This window comes from Zeugodacus cucurbitae, chromosome 4 (assembly GCF_028554725.1).
Source record: "Zeugodacus cucurbitae isolate PBARC_wt_2022May chromosome 4, idZeuCucr1.2, whole genome shotgun sequence".
In the NCBI taxonomy this organism is placed as follows: domain Eukaryota; kingdom Metazoa; phylum Arthropoda; class Insecta; order Diptera; family Tephritidae; genus Zeugodacus; species Zeugodacus cucurbitae.
In genome coordinates this window covers 57,611,304-57,629,966 of record NC_071669.1, presented here as the reverse complement: position 1 = coordinate 57,629,966, position 18,663 = coordinate 57,611,304, and the positions used below count along the sequence as shown (strand labels likewise).

General features: G+C 35.7%; 1 protein-coding gene across 7 annotated transcripts in view; it reads left to right on the top strand.

Annotated features, from left to right (window-relative positions):
• Positions 1 to 18,663, top strand: part of LOC105220869 (protein still life, isoforms C/SIF type 2) — a 297,627-nt gene that overhangs the window by 158,978 nt on the left and 119,986 nt on the right. For all 7 annotated transcript variants that reach the window (XM_011197409.3, XM_029046004.2, XM_029046005.2 and 4 more), the window contains exon 8: positions 18,139 to 18,325. In XM_011197409.3, coding sequence (XP_011195711.1) covers positions 18,139 to 18,325 — 187 coding nt within the window. The remainder of the gene's footprint in view (positions 1 to 18,138; positions 18,326 to 18,663) is intronic.

Here is an 18,663-nt window from a genome sequence, read left to right as displayed (position 1 = left end):
GACTTCTTAAAAAAAAATTTCAGCGCGCCATTCCTCTCTTTCCTTAACAATTCGGCGCAAGTTGCCTTCCTCTCCCGCGACTTCCACCAGCGGGTACTGCATCGAACACTTTAAGAGCTGGAGTGTTTTCGTCCATTCGGACAACAAGACCTAGTCAGCGTAGCCGCTGTCTTTTTATTCGCTGAACTACATCAATGTCGTCGAATAACTCGTACAGCTCATCGTTCCATCGTCTGCGCTATTCGCCGTTGCCAACATTCTGAGAACCATAAATCTTGCGCAAAATTGTCCTCTCGAAAACACCTAGTGTCGTCTCATCGGATGTTGACTTCGTCAACGCATCTGCACAATAATACAGGACGGGAATGATAAGCGACTTTTAGAGTTTGAATTTGGTTCGTCGAGAGAGGACTTTACTGTTCAATTGCCTACTCAGTCCACAGTAGCACCTATTGCAAGAGTGATTCTGCGTTGGATTTCGAGGCTGACATTGTTGGTGTTGTTGATGCTGTTTCCCAGGTATACGAAATTATCTACGACTTCGAAGACTTTCCTTTTCGTGCTGTCGCTAGCAGCTTTAAAATCAACCAAAAGGTGGTGTGTGTCGATCCTCTTTTTACTGGTCTTCTCCAAGATTTGGCGCATGGTCAGTTGTGGATTTTCAGGTCTAAAGGCCACACTGACACGGTCCAATCAGTTTGGTGACGGTGGGCTTTAGTCTTTCACACAATACGCTCGATAGAACCTTATAGGCGATATTTATGAGACTTATCCCATGGCAATTGCCACAGATTGTGGGGTCTCCTTTTTTAAGGATTGGGCAGGTCACACTGAGATTCAAATCGTCAGGCATGCATCTAAAGTACTTGTTAATAAAACAAGATACAAGACTAAACTTTTGTCTACGAGCATAGAAATCATGTTTATTTAAAAAATTTATAAAATTTGTGTTTCCCGCTTTTTCGGGACTGCAATTTCGGGATCCCGAAAAATCAAAATCACTTTTAAAATATGAAAAGTGTCATAATCAATATGAAATCCAGCGAAAAGTTGCAAAATTCATGACACATTGAACCCAACACACTTCGAGTTCAGCACACAATCACTTTGATGGCAAAGAATTTCACCGATGACAACCAACACTGCCGGTAACCATGTGGCGTAATCACAAAGTAAACATTTGCTAGTTTGTTTACAAAAACAAGATTTTCATGAACAATAACATTGAAGGCAACAACTTCATTTCGAGCACCTATGCAAGTATAATGACGCGAATGAAAAGAAAAACAACCGCACACAAATAAACTATTGACCAGAAATAACGGTAGTGAAGCGAACCGAGCGGAACCGAGCGACGACGACTTTATCGTCAACATTATCAAGTAACTACTTTTAATGGCAAACAATGAGGCAAACAACTAAAAACAAGAAACAACAAGCACCAACCAACCAGAAGGAAGTGACGGCGGATGTGGAAGGCAACAACAACAATAAGTTGAGTGTGTGTGTGTTTGTATCAACTTGCTTGCAATTCAAACTTTTGTGGTCAACTTTTGCTTTAAATGCATACTTGTCTATTTAATGGTCTCGAGGGTTGGATGAGCATATGTCTATATTTATATACTCACTTGCTTATAGTATGAGTCTGTGTGTGTGTGTGTGCCACAATTAAAGTGAGCCACCAGCATTGTTGCTGCTGCTAATATTGTCACCAATACGTCCACTCAAACACACATTCAAACTCACTCACACTCATTTGCGGGCGTGGTATCAGCTCTGGGTCGCCCACACAAGTCAGGTTCAATGTGTTGAAATAATTGAGCGGCGATGGCATGGCAACCAGATCTTGGGCCACACACTGCTGTCGCACCACCAGTTGACAGTTGCCAGTTGCCAATGTGCAATGAGACATGTGAGCAGCACACACATTACGCTATACGAGTATATCTGGAGAGAGACATATTGTTTTAACCCATTCTCCGCTGCCTGCCAGCAGTTGGCGTCATGTTCATTCACCCTTTTAACTGCTGACTACCGCTGCTTGCCGCTTACTGCTTGATGACTGCCAGCTGGCAGCTGCCCTCGGTGCAAAAGTTTGCAATTAACAATTTCATTAAAGCCTTTATGTGCATATGGCATGCCACACAATGTCGTCGCCAATGTTGCCAGCTCTGTCGAAAGTCATTGACATTTGAGTGGCAGCATGCAGTGACGGGCCGTGGAGTTGATGGAAGATAACAGCAAAAAAGCCGGCAAAAAGCACACACACAAAAAAGTGGAAAATTTTTGCAAAGGTCCTCAGACACACACACACACACATGTACTAACATACATACTCACTTAACAATTGCTTCTATTAAATATAATAAATCAGAAATAAGTGCACACATACGTTGCTTATAGCAATTTGAATACTTTGGAGGGCATGCAGGCATTGCTTATTAAATATACATATTTGTGTGTATCTACATATGTATGTAAATAAGTAATGCTATATATGTCTATAAATATATATAAGTTGCTTCTAGAGGTCAACGATGCGTTTGGCTGCCTAATAATTACATCAATGCTATGAAGTGCTGCCATTGACATTCACACAAGCATATCCACTCATTTAAGTACATTATGTATACATATATATTACATATGTATATGTCGTATGTATGTAACTCTGCAATTCCTGCAATCAATGTCACAAGTCGCCGCTGCAAGTTTTAGTGCGCTTTTGATGATGGATGGCTAACTTCATCCGCAGCTAAAGTTCATACTAACTCTGTTGCTAAATGAAGTGACATTTTGTATTTTATGGTTGAGCTCATTTACTTTGGGATGAGTTTCTTGAAGTGCAATAAACCAATATGAAACTTGTGATGACATTTTTAAATTCTAACCTTCAACTTTATAATTGTAAAAGACTCTCCGCCAAAGCCTAACATAATTATTGAGTAGAAGATAGACGGACGTTGAATAAAAAGATTTTTTTTATATTAATCAAAAATAGCTGCCCGGAATATGCGGAGAAATTTTTTTCCCTAGAGAGAAAATATTTTTATTTCTTTTATGGAGACTAGAGAAAGGTAATAGGCAGAGTTCATTTTATTATTGGCAATAAATCAAATTCTTCCATTCAATTTTAGAATATTATTGAAATCATTATATAGGCTATACGAGCACCAGCAAAAAATATGGACCGTTTTAAATCAATCTAGTTACCAAACCAAATAAATTCATTGATAATTGTTCCCTCTTTGGAGGGCATGATAAGTCAAGAATGAGACGCACTTAATATATTAAACTTGGTATATTAAAACTTGGTTATGTTCTACGACGATTTTATTGATTTTCATCAAACACGTGCATTACATTCCAGAGAAAGACTCTACTGAATATAATTAAGACTATTTATATGTAGGTAAGATTAGTTTAGGTCGAGTGGTAGATATCCACTTCTACAGAGAAGCTCACTTAGACAACATATACTGTCCTTTGTGACACCCGAATACTCCTGACGAATCGCCAAGTCCCTTATGATTCGACAAAGCGTTTGGGCTCTGTCTTAAGTCGGTTAATTTCGATTCCAGTGACTTCGCTGAGTTCACCGAAGGTGTGGACATTGCAAGGCCAGTATTGCCACTCTACTGTCGGAATGAATACACACCTGTCTGATGGAGGCCGCACTTCGGAGCAGTATGTCTACTGCTACCATAATGCCAACCACCTCTGCCTAAACGACGCTGCCTAGCAATCAAAAACTGGAGTTAATAGAGAGCTTCCGATAGAAGATTCCCCCTCCTGAGCTTGAATCCATCTTTGAAAAAGCGCATTGTGCCTCTTCTCCATCGGCTTTTCCCCTCCCACATAGCTCTTAAAGGTATGTGCGCAAAGGTATAACCGCTGGGCGACGGTACCGCGGTGCAATAGTCCAGTTCAAGGATGCGCGCTAAGTGACGGAGGATTTGAGAATGTATCTGTTTCGGACCATGTACCTAGTTGTCGTCCACGCCTGTTTCGTCCACGGGACAAATATAATATAATAAGTTTTATTGCCGCACTTTCATTTATGTTTGAGCTATATTGTGTAAAGTCGGATTATCTTCCTTTGTGCAGGCAGGACCTTAAGCCGATATTACCTCTCTTAAAGTTTTTGAGAAATAAAATTTCGCATTAAACTGAGCCAAACTAAACGTTTTGTAGAAACTCTTGGAGTTTTATACAATAACCTCGTATGAAAAGTGGCTGATTATTAGCCAATTGCAGCAGTATTCAGAAGTTTTAATCTGAGGAGTGAAATTCGAACACCATGCTATGTTGAGATAATTCAAGTAGTTTATGAGATAATATTAGCAATGTTTTTTAGTTTTGAAAATGTATATGATCATTATTTTTGTGACATTTCAATGATTAGTGGAAATACCAGAAAATTGTTTGTTGCCAATCAAAAAAATTCTAATTAGTTTTCATGGAAATTCTTTGACATATGAATTAGTTTCTAATACTATTCCTCATTTCCAAAATAATCAAAATATTTAAAGCAACGCTTATCGTTCGCCCTTACTCCGCGTAATTTACATTTTCTGTATTGTTCTGTAACTTCAAACAATTTCAACCGCAATTATTTCATGCCACAAATTTTACGCTCAAAAATTTCAGGTTATGTAAATCTGAAACCTCAATGAATTTCACAATTTGACAGGCATGTAAGCACTCGCCTAGGATCTATGTAACTGCATACACTTATAATACATATGTAGGTATGTAGGCAACTGCAATACACACATATGTGTGTAGGTATAGGCATTCCGAATGCTTTAAATTGCATGATTATAAAATAAGCATTATATGGTGTTCCATTTAAATGCTAATGTGAATATCGACCAAGGGCGTAACCAAATAATTACGAGAATTTAACATTAAATAGGAAGCTTGAATTGATGAATTCCATATATCTGAAGGGTACATAAGGATATATACATATAATACATATGTTGTGTATATTGATATGAAAGAGACTAGAGTATGATATTGAGTTTTAAAGTATTTGAAAGTAATTTAAAGGCGTAAAGATATGAAATTTCAGAGAGTTGCTAGAAAAAATATTCACTCTAAAAATTAATGCTAAAATTGTTATAAAAAATAAGGATAGTCTTGCAATATATACGAAAAATCATTTCTCAAAGTCCAGGAAGCGATAAGGAACCTCAGTGAACAGTAGCAAGATATCATAGTTCCCACTATAAATGCCTAAATCGTGAAGTCAGCTTGCTTTATATGTTCTGAAATTATGTCCTGATTTATTCTGGGATAAACCACAATGCAGAAGAAATAAATATTTTTTTTTATTTAAAATAAAATATGATAGAACAACACCTGAAATCTTTAAACTAACAAATTTAAGCAAATAACTCGTTTTGTCGAGATATCTGATTTATTAAATTATACTTCAAATTAGATTTCAGCTGAAACAAAAGTCGGAAAGACATATCTCTATATGTATAAGGAAGTAGATAATTCCGATTGAGTAGATTGAGATTGCGATTGAGTCTCGATCTGAGTTTTCGATCAATTTTTCTAACGATAATAACGTCGTCGTCCACGATAAATCGATAAAATAGTAATGAACGAAGTAAATAAATTTTGGACTTGGCCAAATTGTCAGCCGTTGCTTCCATATTCCATGACTAATATATATTGTGATTTTTCCATATCTTAGGTTGTCAAATATCTCCCTTCAGCTTTTTTGCTATTTATTAAATGCTTTATAAAAAGTGTTACAGTAATCGGATTTAGTTCAAATATGCTCCGTTTCGTTCGATAATCTGTTTCCATCTAGACGGCAACTTCATAATACCCCCCTTGTAGAAGCCCCCCATCCTTATTTGCGAAGAACTCGGATAGCCACTTTTCACAAGCCTCTTTCGAGTTCAACGTTACACCACCAAGGGCGTTCGCCATGGACAGGAACAGGTAGTAATCACTTGGCGCTATGTCCGGGCTAAAGGATGGATGCGATAAATCCTCACATCCGAGCTCCCGTAGCTTCTGACGAGTCATCAACGAAGTGTGTGGTCTGGCGCTGTCCTGGTGGAACACTACACCCTTCCTGTTGGTCAATTCTGTACGCTTCTCTTCGATCCCCTGATTCAAGCGGTCTAGTTTTTCGCAGTAGATGGTAGAATTGAGCGACTGACCATATGGAAGCAGCTCCTTGTGGATGATTCCCTGCCAATACCATCAAAGCAGAGCACAGCAAAACCTTTTTGGCCGCCAATTGCGGCTTAGCCACTGTTTGGGACGATTCACCGGCCTTCGACCACTACCGTATTCGCTTGATATTGTCGTGTGTGATCCATTTTTGTCGCCAGTCACCATCCGCTTCAAAAATGGGTCGAGTTCGTTCCGTTTCAGCAGCATAATGCAGGCGTTGATTCGGCCCAGAAGGTTTTTTGCGTTTTTTTTGAATTCCATGTTTACACGTCTATAACTATTGAACGCAATATCCAAACTAATAAAGCGTCGTTTTGTAGGGTATTGTATTATTAGTGTTAGTTATTGTATTATCTGTAACGCTATATACATAGGCGTGAATTCAAAAGGCGGAAGGTGGATATTTGACAACCTAATATATTCTTACTGCGATATGATCATTAAAGCTTCTTGGTTCGCTTTCTTGACAAATTTTAATTACAATTAATTTCAGGACCACAGCAATATGCTTATAAATAGCGTCACAGCTTAAGCTCGTGTCTTATGTTCATGCAAAATAATTCAATTAAATCAATTCATTTTTTTAAACAGTGAACATTTTTGAATGAACAACAACAACAATAGTGGCATTATGTGTAGATCAATTAAATTTTCAACACCTAATATGGTATTTAGTAGCGCGAACGGTTGCCACTCTCAACCGCATCATTGTTCTACGGAAACCCACAAATACACAAACTGGTACACACGCGCATACCTATAAATACATAACGGGTTTTGTGGTTGCAACAGTGAAAAGGCGCGCAACATCGGCGCTTGCAACAACTGCAGCATAATTAGTATTGCACTAAGCACTTGCTATTCGACATAACCACACACACAGAGACACACACAAAGGCACACACATACATTAGTGCATGGATAGAGACATGCAACATCGAGTGATTAATGTGCATGTTTTTGGCGCCTTGGGAGACTGTGGTGAATGTGGAAACACACATAATGGCGCATACAACACATTTCCGGTTAGCGTGTGTAGCAACAACAACCACATCACCTGTTTACAGTGACTTGCTTGCTTGTTCACACCGCGTGACACGCCCAATTGTTGTGTTTGCCGCAATCTAGCTTATTAGAATAAAGCTTCTTTATTCGCGCGCGGAAATACTATGTATGCGACTAGATTTCGTGGAGTCAAGCTTAGTTTGTTAGAGTGAGTTGGAGTTCCGCGAAATTTTGTTAGACTAATTATATTTGATAGTTATGCTAATCATGTAAATTTTGCAGCTTTTGTAAATTAGCTGCTGCTTAGCAACTAAAGCTGCAATAATTAGATTTTTAACGCAGCGTTGCATTTGGCTTTGAATGAGATTAGGTAAGGTCGTACGATTAACCGTAGATTCTGTTTCGAGTGTGGGAGTTACATCTGTGCTAAAATTTGATCTTACTTTTATACTGCATTCGCTTTAAGGCAGCAACACGAGTTTAAGATTTATGTTTATGAATTACTATAGAGTTTTCTAGAGAACTCGGCATTCTTCCTTGAATTTCATACTCTTTTCGTTACCAAACAAATTATTCCAAGAGATTGCTTTCTTGATATCACGATATCAACGATATAATTCTGATTCCACAAATGTTTAGTTCAACCGAACCGAACCGTTCCTAGATGATCCCTATATATTTGTACCTTAGAAAAGTAGATTTTTGGGAACAGCTTTATGAGAAATGTAAAATATGTCTTCAAGACTCCTATTATATATATTAGAGATAATTAAATCTCTTGTATTGAGATTAGTTAGAGTTCTAGCATATTGAAGGTTCCTATTTCAGACCCTTCTTGCATCTTCCTCCCTTAAATATCTGTGAAATTGAATTTGGTTAAAGCTCCATCATATGGAAGCCCTTAACACAGAAAAATACACATATTACACACACTTCATTTGTTACTGTCAACCGAAAATCCATTGCCTAAATGTTCTGAGCTCATCGGCGAGCTTCAAACCAATCTTCCAATTGTTTGTTTGATTTATTAAAGTTTAAGACAAAACTTCGAATTCGTTTTGAGAACACGACTGGATTAGTAATTAATATATAATGTACTGACTAAAATCGATGGTCTACATGTAGAAATGAGAGATTCTTGTTTGTGATTCCTTTCATATTACTTTTGGTTCTTAAAATTCTACAGATCTCATCGATCCTAAACACAAACGCTCACTGCACAGTTGTAAAGAGTATCAGATTTCTCGTAGCCCTCAACCGTTTTGAACCATTACAAATTATTTCAAATCTGTTATTTTAATTATGAGTCAAATCGTGCAATACCTATTTATTAGACTTCTGATAGCATGTTAAAATGGAGAAACTGAGCCCAATTGCATTGTAGTTTGATAATAAGACCAATGTAGATGTGATAAAAATTCGATAAGATTCATGAAAAGTGCTTAGTCGAAGGTAGAACAATTAACTTTAGACTTCTAACTAATGTAATAGCTTTTTCACACAGAAGCTAATTGATCAATTAACCGGCCGCTGCTCGATTAAAACGCTGATTAAGATCGATTTACCATACAAAATAAATCTACATTAATTTTTAATTGAATTTTAATCGACTTGGAAATGAAATTCAACTCTGCAACAGCGATCTGTATAGGTGATTTTTTCATTAAATATTTTTGTTCTTGCAGTAGGGTAATACATAAAAATGGTTTTATACCTATATTGACTGATTGAATTGTAATACTGATTGCCCATTATATCAGTTATCGTAGTTTTATCAGATTTTATACATTAAACTCGCTCAATTACCACAATTGTTAAGGTCGTTAACTGCCTTAATAAAAATTCAGAGATTCGTAGCTGTTGCTCAATATGAGCTGCTTGTGGGTAAGCAATCAAATGGTATCTTGTGAATGTCTTACATAAATCTATAAAGAATTTATGCACAACAATAAACTCTTTTAAAGTCAGTCGTTAATATTCGCTACCATTAAATACCTCAACTGCAAATACGCATTAAATACATTTTATTTACTAAAATATCACTTAAATACCATAAAATGCCATTAAAGTTACCACTCATGGCAAGAAGTATCCGATAAGTCAGACCAACTGCTAACCTGCTTGGCAGTCAACACAAGCACGTAGCCATGCTTACTCGCTCATTCGACGGCGTCAATGACTTCTTTAGTTAAACACACACACTGATACACGCATACCTGCCGCCTTGCAACTACCTGCCAGCACGAGTGGCAGACGAACTTTCACTCACGAAAAAAAAAAATGCCCAGTACTCGAAACTCTTTAAAAAAATCACCATCACTTGTCCTTATCGTGGCACTTCACTTTAAAGTGATTAAACTTCGAGCCCGATGGATAAACGTTGCTTGCTGGTGGCGCCACACTTAATTTTACCGCTCTTAACCTCTTGATAAGCTCTTAACTCTAAAGGAAAATAATAAAATGAACGAACGAACGTTGCAACGAAACGACCGCACGACTCTTTCACGTCTCGCAAGTCGCACGAAGTTGCTGTTGCAAATCTAAAGCGGCACAAACTGCTGGAAATGAAATGGCCGGAGAGGAGTACGCAGTGGCGAAAACCACAAGAGCAATTGGCTTTAGAAAATGGTGAAGTAGGCTTTTGCGAAGCACCAACACATCCACACACACACACACACACACCCACACAAAACCACTAGACGCGGAGTACTCGTTTATAGTGGCCGAGTGGTGTTCTATTCGCAATATGGCATGCGAAGGTAATAAATACACTTTTAGTCTAGCGCGAGCACTATGAGACGCTTGCAAACAGCAAAAGCGAGTGCAAAGAAAGCCACCCGATAAACAGCCTGTGTATTGAAGTGCAGCAGCCGCATCTGGTGTCAAATTGAATAGAAAATATATTTTAAATGCGCTGCGTTTTAAGAAGTGACGCGCTTAAAACAAAAAGCAACAACTCCAATGACTTCGGACTATTTACTTTGGTATGAAGCTAAGTGCAGTGCAAATGACTTTCCTTCCTGCTGCTTGGCGCAATGATAAAATAATGATATTATATAAATATATATTGTATGAAAATAATGAATAAGTATCCCTCATTGTGACAGTATTGTTGCCGAGCTACTCAACTCTACTTCATCACACTTCATGATGTTGTTGTGTGAGAATTAGTGCGTAAATACGAGTATTTAACCATTTTGTTAGTCATTGGGGTTATTCTTATATATTAAATGCATTGTTGTTGTCTGATAAAATTACAGCGGATAGCTGCACTTAGTTCAAAAAAGGAAAATGGGCGTGGCATCGCCCATTTATGGGTCATAAACCATCATCACAGGAGCTACTCGACCAATTTCAATGAAATTCGGTGTATAATACTTTCTTGACACTCCGATGATATGGATGGAAAATGGGCGAAATCGGTTCACAACCACGCCTACTTCCCATATAACTCAATTGTGAATTCCATCTGATTCCTTCACTTTATAATATATACATTAGGAACCAATGAAGACAACGGAATAAAAGTTTACACAAGTTATACAGCACTTGTGCCATCACCTGTGGACAAATTTTCGAAATCTGACTATAAATTTTTAAGGTCCCGAATATCGAACACGATGAACTCAGGACCTAAGGGTAATTTTTCACCGAAAATATCGGTAAATCTCTCAGATATTTTAATTTAATGCAGAGAAAAAATGTTTCTTCTAATAGTGTGTCTCTGTACCAAAAATAGTTAAAATCGGGTCATAACTACCCCTAGCTACCATATACCTAATTATAGTATTTTCTGAAATACAGTGGGCTTTATTCCGCATATATCGGTTATTATGTGAGTTATCTTAGCAAAATTAATTGAGCGTATAGTCTTGGGTATAGAAACCTGAATCAGTTCAGGAATTACCTCATCCCTCATACACTATATATGATGATTTTCGTTATTCTGTTGGACTGTATATCGAATATATGGGTCAAATTGTGTGTTATCTTAACAAAATTTCAACTATAAATTGCGAGAGTATAAAATATTCGGTTGTTCAAATTTAAAATTATTTTTGCTACGCTGATTTATGCATTCAAATACTTTTTGTCCTAAAGACACATATATGTCCGATTCTCAACTCTCTAATGGTTTCATAAGTTCACCTAGTCACCATACTAGGTAAAAAAAAAACTAGTAATCGTTTTGACTGAATAAAATTTGCCAAATTTTTTGTATTCTATTTCATAATTAAGTAAAAGTGATTAGGTGGCATTTAGAAGTGCAATAAGAGTGGCAACTCCGTCCCCCTACTACATACTTGATACCATTGAAAACCAATATTCAACATTTTTTTATAATATTTTGCAAAAATTCTATTTATTCAAAAATAAATTAATTTCAATCAGGTGGCAACTACAAGAAATTAAATTTTTGTAATGAAATAATCTTAAGCATAATTTTTTGACACCAATTTTGTATACTTCTATTAAATTCTTGTAATTACATTTTCGTAATTTAAGACATGTGACAAGCTCCATTTGAAAAATCATTCAGTCGAAAATATCTTTAATATACCACACTGGAAAAACTCTCTCTCTTTATATGACTTAATCAATAATAACATCTAAATAGAAATACTGCCTCACCTATAAATATTTTTTTTTATTTTAGTAAAAGTATTTATTTTCTAAACATTTGTCATTTTCACCTATGAATGGATTTACTTACAAAAGCTAAACTTTGGCAAGCTTTAATTGCCCGAGCACAAAGTACACATTCATTTTCCTACGAAAACTTTTTATTTGTTCTACAAAACCCCAACAAAAACAGCAAACAACTTTCAATAGTTTTTAATTGGATTTAAAAGTGGGCGTATGTATGGCGCTTGATGTTATTAAATTGGCAACTTTTTAGTGACACACTAGAAATCGATTGGAAATTGCAAACACGTTTTTAGTTTTTACTTTTATGCTGCTCTTTTTCAATAGTTAATGCTTTTGGTAGCTGAAAAAGGGTTTACATTTTAGGCTATTATTTATTTGTGTGTGAAGAAATAAAATGTGTAATACCCTTTCATTTAGTTGTAGTGAGTTTCAAATTTCTTTATAAACAGTTGAAAAATGTCAAATGAAGGTGGAATTGTTTTGAAATTACAGGGAAATTTTCCGAAAATACAGTTGAACTTCCAGAACTCGAACTCTAGAATTGGCAATAGAAGTCAAATTTCACACAAATTACCTTCCATAACTTAGAAGTCTCTGTAATTCGAAGTTTCTTTGTGGATTATGATGGTCGAGTTAGGGAAGTTTAACTGTACTTGCAAGTCTGTTTGTATTTGTACTGCAAAGATATGCTTAGTACATTAAATACGAATAAATATTGAGCACTTAATATTAAAGATAATAAAACACACAAATAATTTGACACTTTAGCCTTGGGTCGGTTCAAATGCAGCTTGTTTCTTTTGAATAAATTGAGTATTCTAACTTCAAAAGCCATGTAATCAATTTCTTCTTACATATGTATTAGAATGTGTTTCATATTATTTTTATCAGATTAAAAACCATAGCCTACATTCAGGCACATTTGACAAAGTCATAACACCAATTGCTTAGAGAAAAATGTAAAACACCTTTGAGTATAACAAATCACTAACCAATGAGGCCAATAAATAAGTCTCTACACATTTATTACAATTTATTTATATATGTTCAATAATACACTTGAATCAGTAGTAAATGGAAATAAATATGGGACACTTTATTTAGATTATGACGAAAAACAAAATTCAAGTCATTCATTGTGTGATTCATGTGAGTCCTATTACTTTTAAATAATTTCAGCATTCTGTCGTTACAAAATTGGTATGGAATATAGCAAACACCTACTATTATATTATATTAAAAAATTCGTTGCCTACATCTAGGCGCATTTTTTTAAATTATAAGACTTATTATAATACTTTTAAATAATTTCTGCATTCTGACGCCACAAAAATGGAATCAAATGCAGCAAATACCTACTATAATATCACATTCAAAAATTCGTTGCCTACATCTAGGCGCACTTTTTTTAAATTGTGACTCCTATCCTTCTTTAAATAATTTATTCATTCTAACGCCACAAAAATGGCACCGAATGTAGCAAATACCTACTATAATATTACATTCAAAAATTCGTTGCCTACATCTAGGCGCATTTTTTGTTAAAAATTATGAGTCCTATTATTTTTAAATAATTTCAGCATTCTGACCCCATTAAAATGGAATCGAATGTAGCAAATACCTACTATTATATTATATTAAAAAAATCGTTGCCTACATCTAGGCGCATTTTTTCAAAAATTATTAGTCTTACTACTTTTAAATAATTTCTGCATTCTGACGCCACAAAAATGGAATCGAATGTTACAAATACTTACTATAATATCACATTCAAAAATTCGTTGCCTACATCTAGGCGCACTTTTTTAAATTATAAGTCTTATTATAATACTTTTAAATAATTTCAGCATTCTGACGCCATAAAAATTGAATCGAATGTAGCAAATATCTAAAATTATATTACATTAAAAAATTCGTTGCCTACATATAGGCGCATTTTTTTTAATTGTGACTCCTATCCTTTTTTAAATAATTTCTGCATTCTAACGCCACAAAAATGGAATCAAATGCAGCAAATACCTACTATAATATTACTATAAAAAATTCGTTGCCTACATCTAGGCGCATATTACAAAACTTTCAAATTGTTTATATGGAATCCAAAAATGTTATAAGCGAAGTTTTTATGTGTTTTTTGAAAATCTAAAGCTTTGAACATTCACCAGTGAGTTAAATCAACTTTTTTTATGCCTCATTTTGCAACTTAAAGTAAAAAAAAATATAAAAATTGTATACGAACTACCCTGAATGCAAAAAATCATACATAAACACGTACTATATATAGCAACATCTTAAGATATACATATAACTATAAACGCGTGCTCAATTACCGCAAATCGCTGAGATAGTGACTAGTTATAACTCAGGTGTGCAACCAAAGGGCAAGTGTCATACACTAGAAGACACGAACACACACACACACATGCGAGCATACAAAGTCATCAGCATATAATATGCTTACCTTGTCTCTGCATATGTTTATTTGTTTACCATACTGATTGCCATATTATCATCATCTTCAGCAGTTTTGCCTGTGCATGTGTCTAGCCGGCAATCAATCATATTTAATGAGATATGCGGAGGGTAAAAGCCAACAGGAGAGCACACACACATAGATACATATGTGATATAATAAATGTACTCATACATATGTCCATAAATGTCCATGGTCAAATGATCAGCAGAAGACGAATGAAAGCAGGCAAGCAAGCAAGTGAAATACACATAAATTATAAGATAAAAACAAAGAAGGAATGTCGAAAAACACAAGCAAATATGTAATCATATTTATATGATGTATATACAACTATAATTTGCAATCATTACGAGTACATATACTGGTGTATGAGTATCTACTATAAACACACACATTTACATAAAGGGTGATTTTTTAAGAGCTTGATAACTTTTAAAAAAAAAAAAACGCATAAAATTCATTTTCATTTAAATGTTGACCGCGGCTGCGTCTTAGGTGGTCCATTCGGAAAGTCCAATTTTGGGCAACTTTTTCGAGCATTTCGGCCGGAATAGCCCGAATTTCTTCGGAAATGTTGTCTTCCAAAGCTGGAATAGTTGCTGGCTTATTTCTGTAGACTTTAGACTTGACGTAGCCCCACAAAAAATAGTCTAAAGGCGTTAAATCGCATGATCTTGGTGGCCAACTTACGGGTCCATTTCTTGAGATGAATTGTTCTCCGAAGTTTTCCCTCAAAATGGCCATAGAATCGCGAGCTGTGTGGCATGTAGCGCCATCTTGTTGAAACCACATGTCAACCAAGTTCAGTTCTTCCATTTTTGGCAACAAAAAGTTTGTTAGCATCGAACGATAGCGATCGCCATTCACCGTAACGTTGCGTCCAACAGCATCTTTGAAAAAATACGGTCCAATGATTCCACCAGCGTACAAACCACACCAAACAGTGCATTTTTCGGGATGCATGGGCAGTTCTTGAACGGCTTCTGGTTGCTCTTCACCCCAAATGCGGCAATTTTGCTTATTTACGTAGCCATTCAACCAGAAATGAGCCTCATCGCTGAACAAAATTTGTCGATAAAAAAGCGGATTTTCTGCCAACTTTTCTAGGGCCCATTCACTGAAAATTCGACGTTGTGGCAGATCGTTCGGCTTCAGTTCTTGCACGAGCTGTATTTTATACGGTTTTACACCAAGATCTTTGCGTAAAATCTTCCATGTGGTCGAATAACACAAACCCAATTGCTGCGAACGGCGACGAATCGACATTTCACGGTCTTCAGCCACACTCTCAGAAACAGACGCAATATTCTCTTCTGTACGCACTGTACGCATTCGTGTGGTTGGTTTAATGTCCAATAAAGTAAACTGAGTGCGAAACTTGGTCACAATCGCATTAATTGTTTGCTCACTTGGTCGATTATGTAGACCATAAATCGGACGTAAAGCGCGAAACACATTTCGAACCGAACACTGATTTTGGTAATAAAATTCAATGATTTGCAAGCGTTGCTCGTTAGTAAGTCTATTCATGATGAAATGTCAAAGCATACTGAGCATCTTTCTCTTTGACACCATGTCTGAAATCCCACGTGATCTGTCAAATACTAATGCATGAAAATCCTAACCTCAAAAAAATCACCCGTTACATATGCTATTTGCTCTTGTGGCCAAAGTCAGTTCAATGACATTGTGTTTACATTTTCTGCTCTTTATTGTACTGTTGTTGTTTGTATATTTTTGTTGTTATTTCTACATTTTTATTTGTAGCTATGTGTGTGCTCATATTATTTGCAATATTTCGTTTGCTTTTCTCAAGCTGCAAACCAAAGTTATTTTATTTATGCAAACACATTTATATTTTTTTTATTATTTCTTTATTGATATTTATATTTTCGTATTGTAGCTGATTTGTTTCTATTTCTATATTCTATCATGTAATTTAGCATTTATTATTCATATATGCTAATGTACAGTAATTTCGTAGTGATGACTTTGTGCGGTTAACAATAGTTACATATGATATATAAAAATACCGTTTGCTTTAACGAAATGCCACAAATAGTTTGATTTTCTTCAGCTGAAAATAGCCTTCATTCTAGCCCTTTCATAGATGAGTTTTCAAACAATGTCCTTATTCGATCTACCCACCGACGTCCTTAATTCTCCACATCCTTCTGATGCAAGCCCAAATTTTTAGTAAACATACAGATCCCGTAATTAATTCCTTTAGAGGAGTCCTCTCCGTTCGGTCTCTATCTCTTCTATCACCAAATGACACAACATTCTTTGGAATATTGAACGGTTGCGCCTTTGAGATGACAATGAGATAGATGAAAGTCAAGGTTTGAATTCTGACTATTTATATCTCTCACATCATCTCAGCCAATTCCAAAGCATTCAATAAATATCCTGTTCAAAGAACAGATATTCAATTGGCTTCGTCACAAGATTGAATCGACCAAATATAAATCTTGTAAATCTTGTGTTACATATCATAACTCAGCTCGGAAAGACCAGCTACAAGTAATCCCTCCTTAGTCCTTAAGGGTTACAAGGTTTTGTCGGGTAAAAAAAGGTCTTTTTCAATATTTTTGTCAAAAATTATTTAATTTCAACTTTTTTCTACCTTATAGATACATATTTAAAGAATAATTTCTGAAATTAAAAAAAAAAAAAAACTCCTCCATTGTGATGTAATTTCCGGTGTCCTCGGAAATAAGCCGGGTCCGCGTTGTCAGCATAACTTCTAACGGGAGTTGGATAGTTCATGTAGACTCTATTGTCTATCTACTTCGCAGTGCCGGGTTTTTCCTTTAAATTTCAAGACAGACATAGTTATATATTTATAGTCACTTCGTACATATTTGTTATCCGAGGATCACCTCAATCAAGTTTATAATATTCCCCGAGAGCTTTCCCGTCATTTCCTCTCGGTTGTGTAAAGAAATTTTCGTTTAAGAACTTACTCTAAATGGAGTCTTAAGATCTGTTTTATCATTCGAAGAGGAATTCATTTTAGTTACTAACTCTTCTAATCTAATTTTTTCTACTCCATATAACTTTCTTCATGCTGTGGACTAAGTCCCAAAATCGGAGCATTCATGTTTTTTTCACATGACTCCGTCTCCCGGTAAAAAATAGTTTGGTTCAATACGCCGACAAAATTCAATTTTGACCTAAGTTCTCAAAAGCACTTAAGCTCTGCACAATGGTCCTTAAAGAGCTAACTATACTCTTAATCTTCAATTTTAATATTTACTAGAAACATCTTGAGTTTCAGGAAGGGATTCTATATATTCATGGATTCTCAGTTGAATAAATCTATATTGAATAGTATTACTTATGGTCCTAATAGAAAATGTGCGCTAACCAACAGCGACATTTTTTGCTAACACTTTGACAGCTTTTCAATCCGTAGCTTCCTCTTTGAACCTAGTTTTCGTCATATAATTTTCATAGAAAGCAAAATGTATGCTTTGCTTATATATATTGCAGTAGTAGTATAAATTTAGGCTCACGGTTTTATCGAAGTCTCACACCTCAATCGAAGATACCTATATAAACAATTCTTATCATATGTATATTTATGAATAACAAAGACTTGAAAGACATAAATATTGTGAAATCCTTTGTTTGAATCCCTCTTGGAGTTATAAATTTAACCAATTCTTCCACGATATAAATAAGAGAGCCTTTACTTACTATTTTATTCTCAAATTTTTAATATCCTTATCCCATTAAAGTTTAAATCAACTCCACTAATTTCTTTCTCTTCTCTCTCTTTTACATTCGCCTCCGCACAGTTGCATAATCACGAATTCGTCGAGGTCTGCATGAAGATACTCTATCAAGTGGAATTACATCGCACCACACTCGAACAAATGTGGGGCTTCTCTGTCGAGGCGGAACTGATCGAGAATGCCGAACGGCAAGATGAACTCTGCTGCTATGTGAGCCGTGTGGAGGACAAGAGTGTGGCCATGCAAAACGGTAAGTACATTAAACAGCAGAGCAAAATTAAAGCAAAAAATTAAAATTAAAATTTTAAAGCATATTAAACGCGTAAATTGAAATGAATGCGATGTGCGAGTACAGCCACAGTTGAGAAGATAAAATGCGAATTAAATTACGCGCAGGCGAAATTAACAATCCTTACATATTGGATGTGTGTGTGTCGTGTGGTGTGACTTCATAAGTATATGAGTTCGGTAAAAATTACAGGTTTTTTTATTGTTCATTAAAAGGAAATTGAATTAATGTCATGTAGCTGTACTTGTTGTGGAGCAGTACAGTTATTTACGCACATGATTAAAAGTGGCAGCGTTAGC